This window comes from Crinia signifera, chromosome 4 (assembly GCF_055691185.1).
Source record: "Crinia signifera chromosome 4, ASM5569118v1, whole genome shotgun sequence".
NCBI lineage: Eukaryota > Metazoa > Chordata > Amphibia > Anura > Myobatrachidae > Crinia > Crinia signifera.
Window position 1 is genome coordinate 160,472,025 of NC_139220.1, and position 21,929 is coordinate 160,493,953.

The following is a 21,929-nucleotide window of genomic DNA, read 5'->3' on the forward strand; positions in this document are numbered from 1 at the left end:
ACTAATTTCCCTGATAAAAAGGCTATACTCCCAATCTAATTCCAGAATGTAATGGCTACTTATCTCCCCCAATCTTACTAGCTAGGGGAACTAGACAAGGCTGCCCACTGTCACCACTGTTGTTCGCCATCGCCATCGAGCCTTTAGCAATAGCCCTCCGAGCCCTCCCTGAATTTCGGGGGCTACGGGTAGCCCAACAGGAATTAAAGATCGCACTCTTTGCAGATGACATGTTACTCTTCATCTCTGATCCCTTAATATCAATTCCCGCTATTCTACGCCTTATTACGGATTTCGGCCTGTTTTCAGGATATAAAATCAACAAAGATAAGTCAGAACTTTTACCCTTATCTACATTAGCTACCTCCTTCCTCTCTTCCCCTGCAGCATGCCCTCTTGCTATTCTAAAACATAACACCACCAAATTAAAATATCTAGGTATCTATATCCCCCCGTCCCTGACTGACCTTTACACCCTAAATTTCTCACCAGTCATTAGGAAAATCTCCGCACTTCTAGAGACATGGACATCCATGCCTCTATCACTCATGGGCAGAGTGGCTGTCCTAAAAAGTATCATCTTCCCCAAACTTTCATATGTTATCCAAATGCTACCCCTCGCCTTGTCCAAAGCAGATCTACGCCATTGTGACAAGATTTTTAATAAATTTCTATGGGCGGGTAAAAGACCGCGCATAGCTTTAGCTAAACTAAAATTGCACAAGGACAAGGGAGGCCTGGCGGTCCCTGACATACAGGTGTTTTCCAGAACGGTGGCATTTCGTTACATATTGGACTGGCTACATTCTCGCTCCAGCTACACTAACTACGCCTTGGAACAATCTCTGGTCGCCCCGTATGATCTAAAAGCCTTGCTTCATACACCCAAAAAAAGCATGCCCCAAACTGCCCGTACAAATCCCTTATTCTGGAGTACATATCTGGCATGGTGGTCGGTGAACGAGGGCTTGGGGACAAACCCAGCACATACCAAATTTATACCCTTTACCGGAAACCCAGGCTTCCCAGCTGCCTTGAAAAATCCGAAATTCCAACGGTGGAGACAGAGGGGCATAGCTTCTATTAAGGATGTTTTTGACCCAGGAGGACAGCTGAAATCCTTTACGGACTTGACAGACAACTTCCAGATCCCCAGGGCAGACTTTTTTATGTACCTACAGTTAAGGCATTATGTACAGTCCTTGCCAAAACCGCGGACACTTAGCTCAGTGACTGACCCTATCACATCCCTTATTAACCTGATGGCTACCGCCCCATACAAAACCAAATACCTTTATTGGGACATCCTCTCGGGACATGAGGCGAAACTATGGGCCCTGAACATACGGAAATGGGAATCAGACCTTGGCAACGAGGTGACCTTCCTCTCCCTGACTAACAGGCTCCCAGAGATCAGGAAAGCACTTCACTCAACCCAGCTACAAGAAACACATTATAAATTCATTAACAGAATCTTTATCACCCCAGGACAGAGGAAACACATGGTCCCAGAGGAGACTGGGGCGTGCCTGAAATGTGGAGTCTCAAACGCTCTATATCTGCATTGTTTTTGGAGCTGCCCTAAAATCAAAAAATTTTGGTACAAAGTGCTGGGATACATAAACACAACATTTGGCCTAAGCCTGAGAGTGAATGGCATGGCCATGCTCAAACTTCAATTCCATGCGTGGGACATCCCGCAAAATAGAAAACATCTGTACCCTCTTCTATACATCATACTTACCCTAGGGAAAAAAATTATATTATGTAATTGGACAACCAAGCGCCCCCCTAGGCTGGACACTTTGAAAACACGCCTTCTGTACACTCTGCAACTGGAGAGACAGTCAACGCTCCCGGACGTCGAAACCAATGCACCACGATTTTACAAAAAATGGGGCCCTCTTATTGACTCTCTAGACAAAATCCAACAACAGAAAATCCTAGCCCTATTCGACTCCACTAATTGTGCTTTACTAAGACGAATAAGCGACGTGGACTAGTTGAGGAGTGAAGTAGAAGATGCTCAACCTGACCCAGAAATATACCCCATAAATCGCTCCGTCCTAAAGCTTTGCAACACAGATCATAACTGGAGACTCCTGCACAGAAGCAAACCTAACTCACATAGTATGAGCATATCAGCATTATCCCAAACCTCTAGAATACAATATCTCCCCATGTCCCTCCTTACTCCTCCCAACTCTCCCCTAATTGTTTGAGTGTTTTAGATTAATGAGTATATCTATTTGGTACTATGCGATACGCCTTGTTCAAAACATATATTTAGTAACATCGCCCTTTTTACCTACTGAGTACGTATCAATACGCAACCTTTCTGTGGCCGAGGCCGCCTACCTGTGTCCCAGGATTACAGGGCCTAACCCTTGACGATAAGAGGCCTATACCACAACCTGGTTTAACTCAAGAGCAAAACGATTGTTTGAATTGCCTAAGCTGTCTAAATTGTATATCTGTGTACTGAACTTTTGTGCTCATTTATATCTGTTACATCTGTATGATAACCTTTATAAAATCCAATAAACATATTTTCAAAAAAAAAAAAAAAAAAAGAGTAAACACAGTTGTTTGACAATAAATGGTTTCACCCAACAACTAACCATGAGTGAAAGAAAAGTTTGTGAGTTATCAATCATATTCTCTGACAAATGGCCAGAAAATCACAAATTCTGCTAGGGTATGTAAACTTATGAGCACAATTGTATCAACTGAGCTATTCTGATATATAAAATAATTAAGAACAGGGTGCTAGTTACCATGTTGTAAGACCAGGTTTTTTTTTCTTTAACCTATACTTGTATAAATGTATAAATTTTAGTGCATGAAATGTGTTTTTCACAAATAGTTTGGATCGAATGGTCATACATGCTCACCCTTAAACCAAAAGATTGTATAAAAGTTCTCAATAATAAACATAATAATTAGTCACCTGGAGCATAGAAATACTGAACTGGAATGTTGGTCCAACATTTTCTCTGCACAATAAAAGTAAGGTTGAGCCTCCTATAGCCAGACTTTAATGGCAGGTATTCAATGCGGCCGGCGAGGGGGGTAAACAGCGAGGATTGCAGAAAACCAGCGATCCTCCTTGCTTAACCCCCTCACCAGCCGCTCGCCCTATTCAACGTTCTGGGGAAATCCCAAATCCCAAACAGGGAGACCCGCGGCTAATGCAGCGAACCCGCTGTATTTAGCCGCGAGTTTCACTGCTTCTGGAGCCGCATACGCCAATTCCCCCTCGCTCAAAAAATGGAGTGAGGGGGAATTGGCGTATGAAGGGGGTGCGTTGAATACTGACAGGGTGATTGGTGACAGCGAGCAGGAACCCTGCTCGTTGTCGCCGCTCGCCTACGGCCTGCCTTTGTGTTAAGAACTGGACTCGGTAAGCTTCCAGCTTTTGCAGTGTCCGGGGCTATTTAGTTGCAACCAAAATGCTGCTCTTAACTTGGATTTCCACAAGTATGGCTTTATTGTGGGTTCTTATACCAGTATCTATGGGTTAACATGCAAGGAAGAAAGTGTATGATTAAATAGCTCCTTTTCCTTGCCCGCTAATTGTCATGGTTAAATTAATCCAGCACTTACACTGTAATGTACAGGCATATCACAGTTACGATAGTGGTAATATATGTACCAGAATCTGACTCTATGCTTCAGCAGCCTGAAAAATGTCCTGCTTTTAATGTGGTCAGACAGTCAAAGGTGGCCAGCAGCTTAACAGAGGCACTGCCAAAGGTGGAAGTGCCTGTACAGGGATTGGGGCAGGAAGCCCTTCTCAGACAGCGTGTTGTAACTTGCACATTGTCTTATTTGACAGACAACAGGAACCAGGAAATGCCAGCTGCCAGTGCTGGCAACGGAGGTAAGACGTAGAGAAAGCATACAGATACTAAAGATGGGGCAGAGAGCCAGAGCAGTCACAGTAATGAGAAATAAGTTAGGGCAGAGAGACTGTCTGAGAAAGAACTGTGGGAGTTAGGACACAGAGACTGTAGATGGGACATAGTCAAAAGGCTGGGGAGACATAGCTCACATGGGGCAGATGTATTAAGCCTGGAGAAGAGACAAAGTGAAGATAAGGTAAAAGGAGATAAAGCACCAGCCAGTCAACTCCCAACTGTCATTTTCAAACACTGTTCACTGGCTGGTGCTTTATCTCCACTTTTTCTCCAGTGTATCTCTTCTCCAGGCTTAATACATCTGCACCACAGATTCTAGGTATAGGACAGAGGGACAGACACAGATGTGGGAGTCAGAGTACACAGATTGCAGCTCGGGATTGGACAGAGACTGACAGCGAGAACCAGGAGAGTCACAGCACTCAGGGGTAAATGTATGAATCTTGGAGAAGTGGTATCTATCCCCATAAAGAACTGTGGGGCAGATGTATTAAGCCTTAACAAGAGATAAATGTAAGGGTGATAAAGAGAGATCAAGCATAAAGAAAAAAGAAGTATGGTACAGCGCTGTGTTGAATAATACAAATAAATGTATTAAAAATACACAATTTTATGGCCAACAATAGACAGACAAGACTCACAACATATAAAACTTGTTAGTCCATTCCCCTCTCAACCAGACTGGTTAATGATTAATCGAATGCATGCAAGATACTTTGTTAGTTTGTAACCAAGGCTTGGATTAATTATAGAACAACAGTGAACACTTGATGTGCACATGCAAGGTTAAATGGAGTATACTTAAGCTTCTATCCAGTCTTGAGGCAGGGATGGGGTGTTTCTTTAGGGCTTTATAGGTACCACAATGCTTGTCTCCGACGGCTGGTTTGCTTCCTATTGCACGGTCATATCCAAGAGCGATTAGCAGGTGTCTGTTGGTAGCCGAAAGCTGTCCCCTCTGACCTCTCAACGCGTTTCTCCGCCTCGAAAAACGTCACCACTCCTGAGGAAGCCGCTGATACGTTTTTCGAGGCGGAGAAACGCCTTGAGGGGTCAGAGGGGACAGCTTTCGGCTACCAACAGACACCTGCTAATCGCTCTTGGATATGACCGTGCAATAGAAAGCAAACCAGCGGTCGGAGACAAGCATTGTGGTACCTATAAAGCCCTAAAGAAACACCCCATCCCTGCCTCAAGACTGGAGAGAAGCTTAAGTATACTCCATTTAACCTTGCATGTGCACATCAAGTGTTGACTGTTGTTCTATAATTAATCCAAGCCTTGGTTACAAACTAACAAAGTATCTTGCATGCATTCGATTAATCATTAACCAGTCTGGTTGAGAGGGGAATGGACTAACAAGTTTTATGTTGTGAGTCTTGTCTGTCTATTGTTGGCCATAAAATTGTGTATTTTTAATAAATTTATTTGTATTATTCAACACAGCGCTGTACCATACTTCTTTTTTTCTTTTTGCTTGGTCCACTCTAAGGGGTTTTAGGTAATTTCCCCTTTTGGTACAGCTGCAGTGCAGAATATTTTAATCAGCGCTCAATATCACCTGTATTTCTTGTTTTCCCATTGATAAAGAGAGATAACTGTCCAGCCAATCATCTCCTTACTGACTTTTTTCAAACACAGCTTGCAACATGGCAGTTAGGATGTGATTGGCTGAATGTTTATCTCTCTTTATCACCCCTGTATTTATCTATTGTTAAGGCTTAATACATCTGCCCCATTATGAGCAAGGTGGCATTGCACCACCTACAATATGTAAATTGACAGTTAGGAGCTGATTGGCTGGAGCATTATCACCTTGCACATAACGTTCTTTGTGGGGATGAATACCACTTCTTCAAGCTTTATACATTTACCCCCTAGTGACTGCTGTGTGATGGGTATGAGAGAGTCAGGGGAGTAACAGGACATAGAGCGTGCTACAGGGGATTGAACAGACTGAGAGAACCAGTGTAGTCACTGCAAACAGACTCTGGGTTGGACAGAGGCTGCCAGCGTGTTGCAGGACACTGGAACTGCAGCTGGATATTGGACAGAGACAGTTGGAAGGCCAGACAATGTACAGATTTAATAGGGCGCAGAGAGCTTTGATGGTGCCATTGGGATCCCTGTAAATACTGTATGTCCAGGTTTTTTAAATTTTTAAATATAGCAACCCTAGGTCAGGATTATAGAAAATATGGGGTAAACTTGTCCCCAAGAAGATGATTTCTGCAGCTTAACCATTGAAAAAGGAGGGTCCTTACTAAAATAAACGTTCCTATTGCATGTGTTTAGTGAAATGCATGCAAGTTTGTGCAGCGTATGTTGTGTGAAATCACAAGTTTATGTACAGTTATGCTATTTCCGTCCTAATGAACCTTTAGATGCGGAATGGGGAAGGAAAGTAACTTTGTAACTTAGGTAAAGTACATTAACGCTGTATACCCAAATTCAGCTCATGATGACCACCAAATAAACATTGTATATTCATTATAGGTGGTACTTGGTAGTTGCAATTATATGCTATTAAGTTGTCAAATGAGGTGCATACAGTACACTGATAGTACCAAGGCAGATCTATTGACAAAAATATTTTCTTTTCCCTACCATATTAAAGGTAATGACTGACCATTTTGCCAAACACTGTGCTGCTTCTGATTGTGCGACCCATACGCTTCTAGATGTTGTTCTTCAAGCCACGTTATTGTATTCTTGTGCCTTGTATAAATTGTATGTTTGTATTTTTTTTTATTTTCTAATAACTTGTTCTCTGACATGATGTGACATAACCTCTCTCTATCTGTCTTTTAAGTGGACATCTGGTCTGTTGGCTGTATAATGGCTGAGATGTACACTGGGCGTCCATTATTCAAGGGAAATGACCGTATCCTTTTTTATTTTCCTGTGCACAGGAAAGAGTTGCTCCCAGTAATGGGAGTTATGTTGATCAGCATCCCAACATTGAAATACCAAGAAATTCAATGCTCTTCGATATAAGTAAATGACTCCCTTTCTGCCTTTTGTGGTATTTAAGCCAGTAGCAAGCCCGCTCGAAGCAAATGCTTCGAAAGCTAGTAAGGTAGCTAATGTGAGAGAAAGATGTAGTTTCACTTGCTGCCAACAGATGGCAGGGTTTCGATGACACACAGACACTAGAAATATAGACGGAGAGATGCCCCATTGCCATAAGGCAGGCGTGTCCAAACTATGGCCCTCCAGCTGTGGGGAAACTACACATTCCAGCATGCCTTGCCATAGTTTTTGCATTCCCTAAGAGCAAAACTGTGGTAAGGCATGATGGGACTTGTAGTTTCACCACAGCTTGAGGGCCATAGTTTGGACTGCCTACCATAAGGCATTGGCTTCCCTAGTAGGGTCTTATGTTGTACTGTTAAACATTGCAGTGCAAGATAATTGTGCAGTATTCAACAATTACCCTGGGGTCTTGATAGAGTATCATTTATGATGAATTTGTATATGAACTGCCTGATGTGTATTAGTGAAAGTAAATTCCCCAGAAGCAAGAAGTAGTTACATAACATTTCCAGCCTGATGAACATCAATATAAAAAAAAAAAACTATTTAGATCCTTTGACTGAAGAATTTGTATATGTTTCTGTGTGGGGAAGACTAGGCTTTAGTAGTGAAGACTTGGGTTTATGATTTTAAATTGCCCAAAGTCATCCAAATTTGCACCTAAGAGTCATCATATTGTTTGTCTCTCTTGACTTTTAAGCCCTGTACACACTATGCGATAAAGGCAGCCAATATGTAAAATAATGATCTAGTTCACTATATTGAAATAATGGGAAAAAGCATTAAATGATAGGTTTGGTTAATAATGTAAAAAAAATTATACCAAAAAATTAGAGGGAGATTATCTGGGCTCAACAGAGTCAGGGTATATTATCCTTTTTAAATCATATTAAGTGTTTCATGTGTGTGATTGTCTACGGGGTGTCCATACTTCGCTACTTTTAGATGTATTCATTAAAAGTTACATTTTAATAAAATTGTTTTCCATGTGCATCACACAGTGACATACTTTCCTTTCTTGTGTTCTGATGTCAATTTGTGTCCAGTGATAGCACACCCTCTCTTGCTTCATATAATACTATTTGAGGTACATTAATAATGAGGGTCACCTGTGTATAATCTTACTTATTCTCCTGTGCGACTGTCCTCACCCCACCCCCCATTTGTAAGATAGGGAAAGCAATAGCGGACATAAAAACTGTACATCAACAAATCACTTTTCCCCAAAAGGGTGTAAACATTGATTTTAACCATCCAATTTTTTTACAGATACCACTCGATTAAATATAATTTGCTATTTACGTTATTAACCAAACCTATAATTTAGCGCTTTTTCCCATTATTTCCATATCTAAAATGATAAAAGCTGCTTATATTCTTTGAGCACAGAATCACAGATATCCACCGTTGTTAACTATATTATTGTGCATATCGTTCAGTGTGTACGAACAGTCACGATACATGCACCAATGGGTTATTATCGACCTCCTTTCTCATCTGTACATGCAGTCAAATTTTGCCTTTATGACTAGGTGCATATTGTTCAGTGTGTACGAAAGAAAAATATTTCATAAACAAGGTGGTCAGTGGTAAAGCCAACATCATCTTTTATCTTTATATTTTGAAATTGTTCAGTGTGCATGCAGTATATCGTTCTGAGAAGTTCAAGGGAAATCGTTAAAAAGATAGTTACCTGCTTCTGTCACATAGTATGTGTGCAGCATTAAGCTGGCCTCACATCTAATGATTATCATTCCAGCTAGTCATCTGGTCGTAATAAAACTTTAGATATTTATAGCAGAAAACCATTGGTTCGACTAAATGCTGGAAAACCTATATAAAAGGTAATTTAGGAAAGTTGGTTAAATCAAATGACTTGTCATCTATTTTCCAACATCTGGGAATTTTCTCTACATTCCAATGTAGTGATACAAAATAGAAATCAGAGGTGGTCCTTCAATAAACATTGAAGTTCCAAAAGTCACAGGATAGCAGTATGTAAAGGTAGTGTTAGGTTGCACTGCTGTGCTATGATGTCTCTGAAATTCTCAGAATGCATCATTAGTAATCTGACCTCCTGTGAGTCTGAACACTGGCTAGGCTCCTCATGGCAATGTGAATTATCAAAGATTGAATGGGACATGACTGTGGGTGCCTAACGAATGGGACATTCTAGTTTGGAGGTGGTGTGGTCATTCAACATTGCTCTATTGTGTCACGTGTGTAACGGGAATCCCCCATGGAAGGCATTACCATCCACTGTGGACAATGTAGTGCCCGATCATGGGTGCTTAATGACCGTGACCACTGGCATCTGGCCAGAATTGTTAAGACAAGCAACACTGGATTACATCAAAACCATGCACAGTGCAGGAGATACTGGATGAATATTCAGCAGGTTGCTGCAGTTAGCTCTACAACATGGGCAAAACCATGTGCACTGCAGGTGGAGCAGATGTAACACGTGCAGAGAGAGTTAAATATGGGTGGGGTGTGTTGAAACTGATTTGTTGAGTTATTTTGTTTCTATGCAGGGTAAATACTGGCTGCTTTATTTTTACACTGCAATTTAGATTTCAGTTTCAACACACCCCACCCATATTTAACTCTCTCTGCACATGTTACATCTGTCCCAACTGCAGTGCACATGGTTTTGCCTATTTTGGGAACAAATTTGTACTGCGATCAGACCTGAATAAGGGCCATGGTCTCTATGGATCCACCTAGGATCTACTATAATGTGTCATAGAAAGATTCTTTGAAGCACCTACAGGAAAATCATTTGCTTATTACATATATCCTGATGATTTAGTATGGTAAGTCACCAAGTCCAGAAAACTTCAACTAGTGAGGACTTGGTTACTTACCATACTAAACCATCAGGATAACACCTCCAGCGGCACCCAGGATCTGCAAATTGATTGCAAGACTTATCCAAAAGGGACCCACGCATGGTTCAGTGCAGGTTATAATACAACCTATGAGGTTCAAATTCTTTCTTTTTTGCACTTGGTCCTTGAAATGTGACTTTTATTCAAGTATTACATACATTTTATTATATTTTTTTTTTTTTTTTTGTGCCATTAAAATTGTTTCATTATTGATTCACTTGGTATAGCAAATTTTTTATTTAGCGATGCTTTCGATTTTTCCTTTTGTTGTTTTTTACCAGTTTATAGGGAGCTGACTACTCCCTCTAAGCAGCAGCTTTGACCAAGCAACACATAACAAGCAATCTAAATTAACTTCTTGTTAATTCTTATTTAATGAAGGAAGTTTGTCCAAACAATATAAATGTAGACAATATTTCCAATAGTTCTCAGTTAGCCATTCAAAATGGGTGGGCATAAAGAAAAGTCCTTTAGATAATAATTTAAATTCAGTGTCTGGAGAGGGCAACAATAGATTAAATACCACATTTAGGTTTTCCTGCATTTTCTCTTCTCACGGCGACCCCTTCCCCGCAGGTAAGGTCGGTGCCTCTTAACACCTGGTAGGCTTTTTACTACAGTGGTATCTTGACCTTGATCTAAAGTGTTGGAACATGTACCGGGTTTTGGGTTAACCAGGATGTTATAAATAATTATGAACAATGCTGCAGTGCCATTCCAATGATTGAAGATTACCCCATGTTGGGAAGAAGACTCTATGGTCCTTGTAAAGGTGCATTAGGTATAAATCCCTAATGTGTATTGCATGTTGAGCCAGCTTAGTAGACACACAATTTTTTTTTATTGGAATTGCTGAATTATAATTATTGCAGGGCAGTAGGGTACTATTGCTATGCAAATCTTTGGTTTCTTATTGCAGGCACTAGAAACAGTCTATTGTAAGTTGTTTCTGGAGAGCTTTTAGAGTAGTGTTGTACCATTTAGAAGTACACAGCTGGAGACTCGCAATGTGATCGTTTAATGGATTTAACTTTCAGTGTGTATACCTTTAATAGAAGGCAAGGAACTTTGGAAAGATAATTAAAAATCTCTAGCAGCTAAAAATAAATGTACTTTTCCTTTTGCTGCAAGTTCTTCAGCATCACTTTGGGAATCAGTGTTCTTGTAAAGGAAACTATAATTAGTATTTACATGTGATGTGCGGTATGCTGAAACAACTCCATTTGTTTCCTGTGGTGGGATGTCAAAGTAGAGACTCGTTTAGGGGCAAATTGCCTTAAGCTTTTGAAGCTGTACCAAGTATTTCTAAAGCTTTAAAGAAAAAAATCAACTTTTTAAGAGTACAGTTACTACTGTACAACCCCATATTTAATTATTACATTAATATTTACTGTTTCTATTAAATAACACTCCTTTTAATACTTTATTTTTAAGGTATAAAGTCATTAGCTTACAAAACTTAAAAGCTATGTATTAAAGCCCATGTTTTGCAGCTATTTTATTTGAGAATTGATCGTTACTGTGCTTATGTGCTTGGTATTCAAGCCTTAGATTCCAATTGCTGAAATAGTTAAGACAAAGAGACATGTTTGAGTGGGATACATATGGATGACAGGCGGTGAAGATGCTGGCATTCAGAATACAGACAGGGGTCAGGCAAGTATACTTACCCTCCCTCCCTGCAGCCTAACCCGAACTACCAGCCCTGCAGCATAGCCCTCCCCACTAGTGGCTAAACCTAGCTCTCCATCCCCGTAGCCTAACCTTAGCTACCAGCCCTGCAGCCGAACCCTCCCCATTAGTGGCTAAACCTAACTCTCCCTCCCTGCAACCTTACCTTAAGTTTCCCCCTAGTGCCTGCACCTAATGCCCTTCCCCAGCCTACCCTTAACCAGGACCGCATACTTGCAATCAGCATCCTGGCACCATCAATGTTGGGATTCCGGGGGGTGGTAGTCAGAGTGCCCGTGTCTGTATTGTGAATGCGACATCCCACCGGTGGGATGCTGGACGCATCTCGCTTGAGCATTGTAAAATACAATATTACAATTAAGAACCAGTTGGTATAGGTAAGGTTGCATTTACTGTGTGTAGAATATTGTTTCTTTCTGTAAGAAAGGTTCTTTGACAGTCATCTTGTGATGTAAAAAGTGTTCTAATTTGAATCATAAACTTATAGATGAGAAATACTTTGAAGCGTTATGATTTTAAACACGTGCTCTAGATCTGGATCAGCTTACAGAAATAATGAAAATTACAGGAACACCAACACAAGACTTTGTACAGAAGCTTCAAAGTCCTGACGTAAGTAGTTAATTGTAAAACCATTTATACATCTGTGCGTATGTATGTATGTATGTATGTATGTATTGTAGGATTGTGTCATGATAAAGGGGACAAACCCTTAATGGTGTCTTGAGTTTGTGGTAGAGGACCAATTCAATGGTCAATGTGATAGAAAAAAAAATAGTGCTAGTGGCTTTCATTCATAAACTACATGGACAATCCGAAGCAAATCCTGTCCCTCATAGCAGAACTGAACCTCACATCTAAACACAATTTCTCAAGAAACTTGTTGCCTAGGGTGTCATGAAAAAAGTTCTGATACTCTAGGGCGCCCTGATTCAAAGAAGTTCGGGAAACCACTTACTGGGATTTTTTAAAATCCTTTTCACAGGTACAATTAGGCAAATGTTCCTTTACCAATAAATGTAACCGGATTCCTTTATATCAATTTAGTGCTGAGCAAGAGGACGTAGTAGAACTCAATCCAGTCCAATGAAGTGTGTGTGACCCTCTGTTAGCAGCAAAACATCTCCCCCAAATAGACAGGTTCCCCAGGCATATGCTGCACCCCGAGGCTGTCTCCCTCACCCCTGGGTGTGGGCTTGATAGCTTGTCGTCTCTCCCCCCCCCCCCCCCCCCCCCCAAGGCAGAATCAGCACCAGCCTCCTAAAACGGCCTTGGTTCTAAAAATACAGGGGGAGCATATCTGTGGGGGTATTATCTCTCTATCTTGCTCCTGATGAAGCCGGACGTGTAAGAGCCGGGAAAACGCGTTGAGATAAACATTTGATTTGCTGACCTCCCTATCCTGCAAGCATCTGGACCCTCGCATTTGGGATATACAATATTCCTAATTGTTCCAGCCTACAAAAAAGGAAATGTCTAAATGGGAAGCTTGAGCCCTTGAAAACATAGGGCATTCTTTGGACTCTGTCACCCCCAATCTGGATCAAACAATCACCAGATGGGATCATTGGATGGTAATATATCACTCAACTGTCAGCATCTTCTAATATAATCAATAACTTTTGCCACCATCAATGCAAACAGTACCCCAATACAGCATCCAAACCATTTTACATTGTTATTGTATTATTAATTTTATATGTATTTTTAGTGATTAAAAATATATTGTTTATATTGAGAACTGTCTTTGTCTAAATCAGGGGTCCTCAAACTATTTTGCTCTGGGACCCCATCAAACAATAAAAATAATTACGGGACCCCAGCAAGTGACTGCAGAAGGCCATCACGTCACATGTGTAGGCAGCAGACAGCACATACATGGCAGCATTGTGGAGGCACAAACTGATGGGAGGAGTCTAAACTAATAGACAATGCAACAGATCTATCAGACTCCTTGAATCACTGACTGAGATTAGAAAAGTCATCAGCTTGATGGTCAGCAACATGGAGTCGCGACCCCATGCTGAGAAGGTCAGGACCCACAGTTTGAGAACCGCTGGTCTAAATCATTGAACCAGCTTGCGCTGGTACATTTCTCTTTTTTATTGTTCATTACCATATTAGGGCCTGACAACCCTGTGCCGGCAGCAATTGATAGCGCACCACTCCACACACGTATTATCTCTCTATCTATCGATGTATAAAATGTCTAGTGTCTAATTGTGTCTCGGAAACACTGCCATCTGTTGGCAGCGAGTGAAACCTCTCTTTCTCTCTTACACATGCACAAACATAGAGGCAATCACAAGGTAACAGACTAGCTTTGATATCATTTGCCTAAACAGGCTTACTATTATAATTATATTTACTCAGGGAGGTAATGCTTTTATGGCTGGTTGTGGCATTTATTCCCCCTTTCCTGCTTGTCAGCACAGGCTGGGATTCTTGGGGCGGTGGGGTCAACCCCCTCCAGGGTACCTGTAGGCTGAAGCCCGGTGCAATCCCTAGCACCCCTGGGCCACTGGGTGCAGGGTTGATTGCTTGTGTTATAAAGTGATATTGTGCTTTGCAGTAGTACTACAGGTCCCAGCAAGCCTGCCCCGCATGCTGGTACGTGGAGACCTACAAGTGGGGCATTAAGGGCCTGCTTGCACCTAATAGTTCCCCTGTAAAGGAAAATTTATTTTATCTGCTTCTTCACCTGGTGGGCAGTGGTCTTTAATCGGTACTTGTTTAGTTTCACGGCGGCAGCATGGCTGCCGTGAACTTCCGGGTACGGCACTCGCCAAACTATCTAAAATTAACTCTGCCAACGTAGATGGTTTATACCCCTACTATCCACGTTGGCATAGAGTTGATTTTAGATAGCGTGGCGAGCCTCAGAGCCCGAAGCGAGCCCCGCAAGGGGACTCAGACGCATGGCCGCTGCCACTGTGAAACTAAACAAGTACCCTTTAATCTCCTTTACGTGGCCGTCGCCCCTAGGGCTTCCTCAGCATCTTCTTCCTCTTTGCCTGGCGGGCAGCAGCATCCTATAAGACACATTCCCTGGGGCTTCAGAGGCACCCTCTGTCTTCAGTACCACTTCCTTGTTCCTCCTCCCCCAGCGGGCTTGGATCATATTGGATTTTTCTTAAATGGCACCAATTAAATTCGCAGACGCACCATTATTAAAAATCCAAGATGACCACCATGAGCCAATAGCGGAGGAGCAGGGAAGTGCTCTTGAATATAGAAGACTCACAGATGCCCCGGATGGGTGGTGGCCATGCTACAGAGCTAAAAAGGACACCACCCACCAGGTCAAGAGGGATAATATGCCGGGTTCAGGGGAGGTAGCAGACATGCAAAGCTTAAAGACTGATGCGTCTCTTGGGGTGTGTGGAAGGGTCCAGGTTAGTGAGTAAACCCTCCTGCAGATGGCCACTGCGAAGATTCAGCAAATTGATATGCCCTCTCTTTATAGTGGGCCATGTTTTACTGATTTGAATAAAACCTGTAGCTTTCTGGGAGAACTTAACCCCAAAAGGTCGTACACTGGCACATGATCTAATAAGAGTAACCCCAACTGTGCTGCTTTCTTCCACCCCATCCATGCTGCTCTGTCCACCTCACCCCCATCCATGTCACTGTTTTCTACCCATTGGCTGATTATCAGCTTTTTGGCCGTGGATGGCAGTATTTCTGAAACATCGCAATTTGTGAACTGATGACATGGTGCTGTGGTAAAGGTGTATCTAGATAGGACAAATAGCATAATTGCAAATGTTTATGAAGGTAGGTTGGTTGGCGGATGGTCATAATGTGATCCAACTGTGTGTGTGTGTGTGTGTGTGTATTAACAATTCTATGGCCTGTACGTAAATATGTACAGTTAGATGCTGACAATTGTCTCTTAAGCAGCAATACTTATATTGTAATATTTACATGCTTATTATGTTCTAGGCAAAAAATTATATCAAGAGCCTCCCAAAGGTACAGAAGAAAGACTTTGGATTGTTACTGAGATACGCAAACCCTCTTGGTAATCATGTTTATTTTGCATATTATTATTTTTTATTATTAGTATTGAAATCTTATTGGATGTATGACAATTGTATATGAAGAGAATTATACTGGAGCTGAAATCTGGTAAATAATACTGTGCAAGAACAAAATAATTATGAATATAGATATAAGTGTGTGTGTGTGTGTGTGTGTGTGTGTGTGTGTGTGTGTGTGTTTATACTTGAATATATCCTAAAACACTACTAAGGAAGCATTTGATCAATTGTATATGTTAATCTGTTTCAGCAGATCTACAATTTTTTTTAATTTTATTTATTTATGGTTTCTTTTCAAATTAAGTCTCAAATTGTATTATTATTTTACGAAGTATAATTAATTATTATACTGATTAAAGACATAACTCTGTATATTATGATGGTAGATGTGAACGGATTACCTTTACATGGAGACAGTCTAGGGAGGTTGCGTTGTCAGTGGATTGGGCATAACTGCGCTTCTGGTAGTGCATGTCATTCCCTATGAATGAGTAATATCCGCTCCTTTTATGTGATATATTATGGGTGATCTAAGCTATTTTGACTTCCAAGCAAAGACCCGATTATATTATATTTAACAAAACGGAAATTAAGAGTTATCAGTGCAGATCATTTAAATCCTTAAAATATGATATGAGATTGGTGCCTGGGAGTTAATGTTTACAAAGCCTGTTCTAAAAATATAAATAAATACAACATGCAGATTACCCGCTGGGGGTGCCGGCGTGTGCAAGTGCGTACACACTTGCCGCTAACAGCGACCGCTTGTGATCGTTGGTCATGCTGAATTCCCCAGCACGGCTCTCACTACTGATGTCATGTGTTGGAGGATGTAGCTGAGGACAGGTTTCCCACGCATCGTTGGTGACCAAGTGCTTACAAATAAGATGAAGGGCACTATAATGTAATTGTTATTAACGTGCTTCTCTTCTAGAATATTACCTAGTGTGTACACTTACCAGTAATTGCTTTAGTTATGGTGCCTGTCCTTGTGTTTCCCTCCTATATCCCTATAGATTGTAAGCTTGCAGCAGGGCCCTCTTACCTCCAAGCAGGGGCGGATTGGGGACCAAAAGTGGCCCTGGAAAATTTCTGGAAGTGGCCTCATGTGGGCGGCACCAAATCAAAATGGGCATGGCCATCATAACAGTAGGCGGGGTTACTACATCAGTATTGCTGCCGAACTTGAAGCTGAAAGATGCACGTGTTTCCACCTAGTTACAGGTGTTGCGCCGCCTAAACAATTCAGCTGAGGACACTGCAGGAAACAGGGCTGATTACTTTGAATACATATACTTAAAAAATATGTATATGAAGTTTTCAGCGAATGTATAATTCTGAACAATGGGAGGAGGGAGAGCACCTCTCAGGTAGGGGAACATGTTCATGAGCTCCCCTCCTAAAGCCTTAATGGGGCAATTTCAGACCCTTTTCTAAGCGATCTGACTAGATCACCTTCGCTTGCCACAACTTTACTAAAGGTAATACATGGTGGCGTGGACACATATATGTTAGAAAGTAGTCCAGCACTTCACTGACACAACACTACTGCCCCGGTGCCCTCAGCGAAAACAACACCTTAATAAAGCGGTTATACACCTCAAAATGCTGTAGTATATGTGACATACTGTATTAAAACAAAGGTAGGGGCCCACTATATATACTTATTTATTTTAATTACAGTTGGAGCAGTTTTAATTCAACCCAACAATGCGGCATGTCTGCCCATCGCGACGCACCCTTAGCTGAGATTGGGACGTGCGTGCGTGATACTTGTGCACCACATTCGCAGCAATGGGACACGCAAGTGTTTGAGACGCTAGCGTGTCCCCATCTTGGCGCATTGTTGGGCTGAATGAAAATGGCGCCATATGTAAATACAACTGCTGTATTGCTGCCTCACACACACTTGCACTTACTGTAAATATTGGGACTCAGAGCCTGAAAAGCAGCACAGCAACAGCAGAATTTGTGGTTGCTCAGTGTTGTAACTAGACTTCTTACATAATTCGTCCCCTCCATGACGTTTTACAGCGATTATCGGGCCTGTGGGGAGGGGGAGCCAAATTAAATTACAATTGAATATGTCGGCTTTGCTATCACCCCACAGGTCAAATTTACTAAGATGTGAGTTGTATTTCACATGGGATGTTGCTATGGGCAACCAATCAGATGCTATCTTTTATCTTCTAGAAGGTGCTAAAATAATGAGAAGTAGTTTCTGATTGGTTGCCCATAGCAACATCCCATGTGAAATACAACTCACATCTTAGTAAATTTCCCCCAAAATGTCCACAGTAGTAGCTTTGCATAACATAAACGCCCACTGTGCCCTCAGTAGTATCGCTGACTATACATATTGTCCGCACCAGTTACCAAAAGTCTTGGCACTGATTATACGTAACACACACACCAGTTGCCGACAGTAGTAGTGCTGCCTATACATAATGCCCACACCAACTGCCGACAGTAGTAGTGCTGCCTATACATAACAACCACACCAGTTGCAGACAGTAGTAGCACTGCTTTTACCGTATGCCCACACCAGTTTCCAACAGTAATAGCGCTGCATTTAGCTAATGCCCACACCAGTGCCCGACAGTAGTAGCGCTGATTTAAACTAATGTGCACACCAGTTGCTGACAGTAGTAGTGATGCCTAACACCAACACCAGTTGCCGACAGTAGTAGTGATGCGTAATGCCCACACCAGATGCCAACAGTAGTAGCGCTTCTTATACCTAATGCCCACGCCAATTGCTGACAGTAGTAACGTTGCTTATAACTAATGCCCACACCAGTTGCCGACAGTAGTAGCGATGCGTAATGCCCACACCAGCTGCCAACAGTAGTAGCGCTGCCTATATGTAATGCCCACACCAGTTGCCAACAGTAGTAGTGCTGCCTATACATAACAACCACACCAGTTGCTGACAGTAGTATCGCTGCCTATATGTGACGCCCACACCAGCTGCCGACAGTAGTATCGCTGCCTGTATGTAACGCCCACACCAGTTGCCGACAGTAGTAGTGCTGCCTATACATAATGCCCACACCAGTTGCCGACAGTAGTATCGCTGCCTGTATGTAACGCCCACACCAGTTGCCGACAGTAGCCTATATCGCTGCCTATACATAGTGCCCACACCAGTTGCCGACAGTAGTATCGCTGCCTATACATAATGCCCACACCAGTTGCCGACAGTAGTAGTGCTGCCTATACATAATGCCCACACCAGTTGCCGACAGTAGTAGTGCTGCCTATACATAACAACCACACCAGTTGCTGATAATAGTAGCCCTGCTTATACCTAATGCCTACACCCGTTGCCGACAGTAGTAGCGATGCTTTTACCTAATGCCCACACCCGTTGCCGACAGTAATATCGCTGCTTTTAGCTAATGCCCACACCAGTAGCCGACAGTTATAGCGCTGATTTTAACTAATGCCCACACCAGTTGCCGACAGTAGTAGCGATGCTTATACCTAATGCCTACACCAGTTGCCAACAGTAATAGCACTGATTTTAACTAATGCCCACACCAGTTGCCGACAGCAGTAGCACTGCCTATATGTAACGCCCACACCAGTTGCTGACAGTAGTAGCGCTGCCTATATGTAACACCCACACCAGCTGCCGACAGTAGTATCGCTGCCTATATGTAACGCCCACACCAGCTTCTGACAGTAGTATTGCTGCCTATATGTAAAACGCCCACACCAGCTGCTGACAGTAGTAGTGCTGCCTATACATAATGCCCACACCAGTTGCTGACAGTAGTAGCGCTGCCTATATGTAACGCCCACATCAGTTGCAGACAGTAGTAGCACTGCCTATACATAACACCCACACCAGTTGCTGACAGTAGTATCGCTGCCTATATGTAACGCCCACACCAGCTGCCGACAGTATCGCTGCCTGTATGTAACGCCCACACCAGCTGCTGACAGTAGTATTGTTGCCTATATGTAACGCGCACACAACAGCTGCTGACAGTAGTATTGCTGCCTATATGTAATGCCTACACCAGCTGCCGACAGTAGTATCGCTGCCTATATGTAGCGCCCACGCCAGCTGCCGACAGTAGTATCGCTGCCTATATGTAAAGCCCATACCAGCTGCCGACAGTAGCATCGCTGCCTATATGTAACGCCCACATCCGCTGCCGACAGTAGTATTGCTGCCTATATGTAACACCCACACCAGCTGCCGACAGTAGTATCGCTGCCTATATGTAAAGCCCACACCAGCTGCCGACAGTAGCACGGCTGCCTATATGTAACGCCCACAACAGCTGCAGACAGTAGTATCGCTGCCTATATGTAACACCTACACCAGCTGCCGACAGTAATATCGCTGCCTATATGTAACGCCCACACCAGCTGCCGACAGTAGTAGCACTGCCTATATGTAACGCCCACACCAGCTGCCGACAGTAGTATTGCTGCCTATATGTAACGCCCACACCAGTTGCTGACAGTAGTAGCGCTGCCTATATGTAACGCCCACACCAGCTGCCGACAGTAGTATCGGTGCCTATATGTAATGCCCACACCAGCTGCCGACAGTAGTATCGCTGCCTATATGTAATGCCCACACCAGCTACCGACAGTAGTCGCGCTGCCCATATGTAATGCCTACACTAGCTGCCGACAGTAGTAGCGCTGCCTATATGTAATGCCCACAGCAGTTGCTGTCAGTAGTAGCGCTGCCTATATGTAACACTCACACCAGCTGCTGAAATAGGTATCGCTGCCTATATGTAACGCCCACACCAGCTGCCGACAGTAGCGCTGCCTACATGTAACGCCCACACCAGTTTCCGACAGTAGTATCGCTGCCTATATGTAACGCCCACACCAGCTGCTGACAGTAGTATCGCTGCCTATATTTAACACACACACCAGCTGCCGACAGTAGAAGCGCTGCCTATATGTAACACCCACATCCGCTGCCGGTAGTAGTATCGCTGCCTATATGTAACGCCCACATCCGCTGCCGGTAGTATGGGGGGGCAAGCATTGGAGACGCACAGATACCAGAATCCCCAGCGCACTCTCGCTGATTGCTGCGCCAGGGACAGGTACAATGAGGATGGCTCCATCTGGACACAGTTTGCTGACAGTATTACTCGCTCTCATACACTTTTTTTTTTTTACCTTAAAATCTGTGGCAGCTCATCTTCTCCTTTCATCAGCCCTGCTGTTCTCCAGTGTAGCTCCGCCCCCTTGCCCCGTGTGGCTCCGCCCATCCGATCCGTGTAGCTCCGCCCCCTGTCCAGTCTCTGGTGACAGTCACTGCTGTACAGTAAGTTAGAGGGGGGTTGGGACATGGGAGCTGGGAAGGGCTTCATTCTGCTGGCGCTGCTGCCTGTAGTGTGACAGGCAGCAGCCACTGAAAGCAGCAGCAGCGCGGGGGAGAGAGGGAGAGAGGATGTGTTCTCTGCTCAGTACGCTCACTGACTGGCTCCCCCGTTGTCTTCCCAGCCGCACCTGCACCACCTGAGTTGCTGGTGATCGCTGTGGCTGGCCTCGTCCTCTGTAAAAATGAAGAAGCAGGAAGCCCCCTACACGCACAAAGCTGGAGATGGGGACCACTTCCGGGCACGGCCACTGGTGCTATTACCCATAACTCCGCTGTGGCCGGCCCCTTCAGTCACATGTCACAGTGTCACCAGTAGCTGTCGGCCTCACTATCGGCCGGCCTCCCGGGAAAATTCCCGGTAACTTTAATGGCCAATCCGCCCCTGCCTCCAAGTCTGTCTGTTGTTACCCAGTTTGTTTTATCACTGTTTACTATTGTAAAGCGCAACGGAATCTGCTGCGCTATATAAGAAACTGTAAATAAATAAATTTAGTTATCTACAAGTGAAATGGTCAGCAAAATGTTCCCGTTGCACTCTAAATGATACTGCAATAAGTTTAGCGTTAAGTAGCACTTTACTTTATTCTACATGTGATTTCATATAGTGCTAAATCATGAGATTATTTTTGTGGAAGGGATATGTAGTGTTAATGTTTGGGTTCCTGTTTTGCCTTAGCGGTCAGCCTCCTGGAAAAGATGCTGGTGCTGGATGCAGAAAAGAGAATAACAGCGACTGATGCATTATGTCACCCTTACTTTGAGCAGTTCCATGACTCGGACGATGAGATGGAAGCTGATCCATACGATGATTCATATGACAATCTAGACCTTCCCCTTGAAGAGTGGAGATGTAAGTGTGATAGGGGAAATGTTTCTTACCATTTCCATTGCCTGTTTTCTGTGTCCTTCGATATGATCATTAGCATTTTCATTCTATTGCAGCAATATTGTATAATTTTGCTTTGGCTTAATCCCAATACCT

General features: G+C 43.1%; 1 protein-coding gene across 2 annotated transcripts in view; it reads left to right on the plus strand.

Annotated features, from left to right (window-relative positions):
* Positions 1–21,929, plus strand: part of MAPK12 (mitogen-activated protein kinase 12) — a 118,858-nt gene that overhangs the window by 88,118 nt on the left and 8,811 nt on the right. Inside the window, exons 8-12 of one of the 2 annotated variants that reach the window (XM_083182869.1) lie at positions 3,839–3,883; positions 6,733–6,804; positions 12,072–12,151; positions 15,485–15,563; positions 21,624–21,797. In XM_083182869.1, coding sequence (XP_083038995.1) covers positions 3,839–3,883; positions 6,733–6,804; positions 12,072–12,151; positions 15,485–15,563; positions 21,624–21,797 — 450 coding nt within the window. The remainder of the gene's footprint in view (positions 1–3,838; positions 3,884–6,732; positions 6,805–12,071; positions 12,152–15,484; positions 15,564–21,623; positions 21,798–21,929) is intronic. The other variant, XM_083182870.1, reaches the window with a different exon arrangement.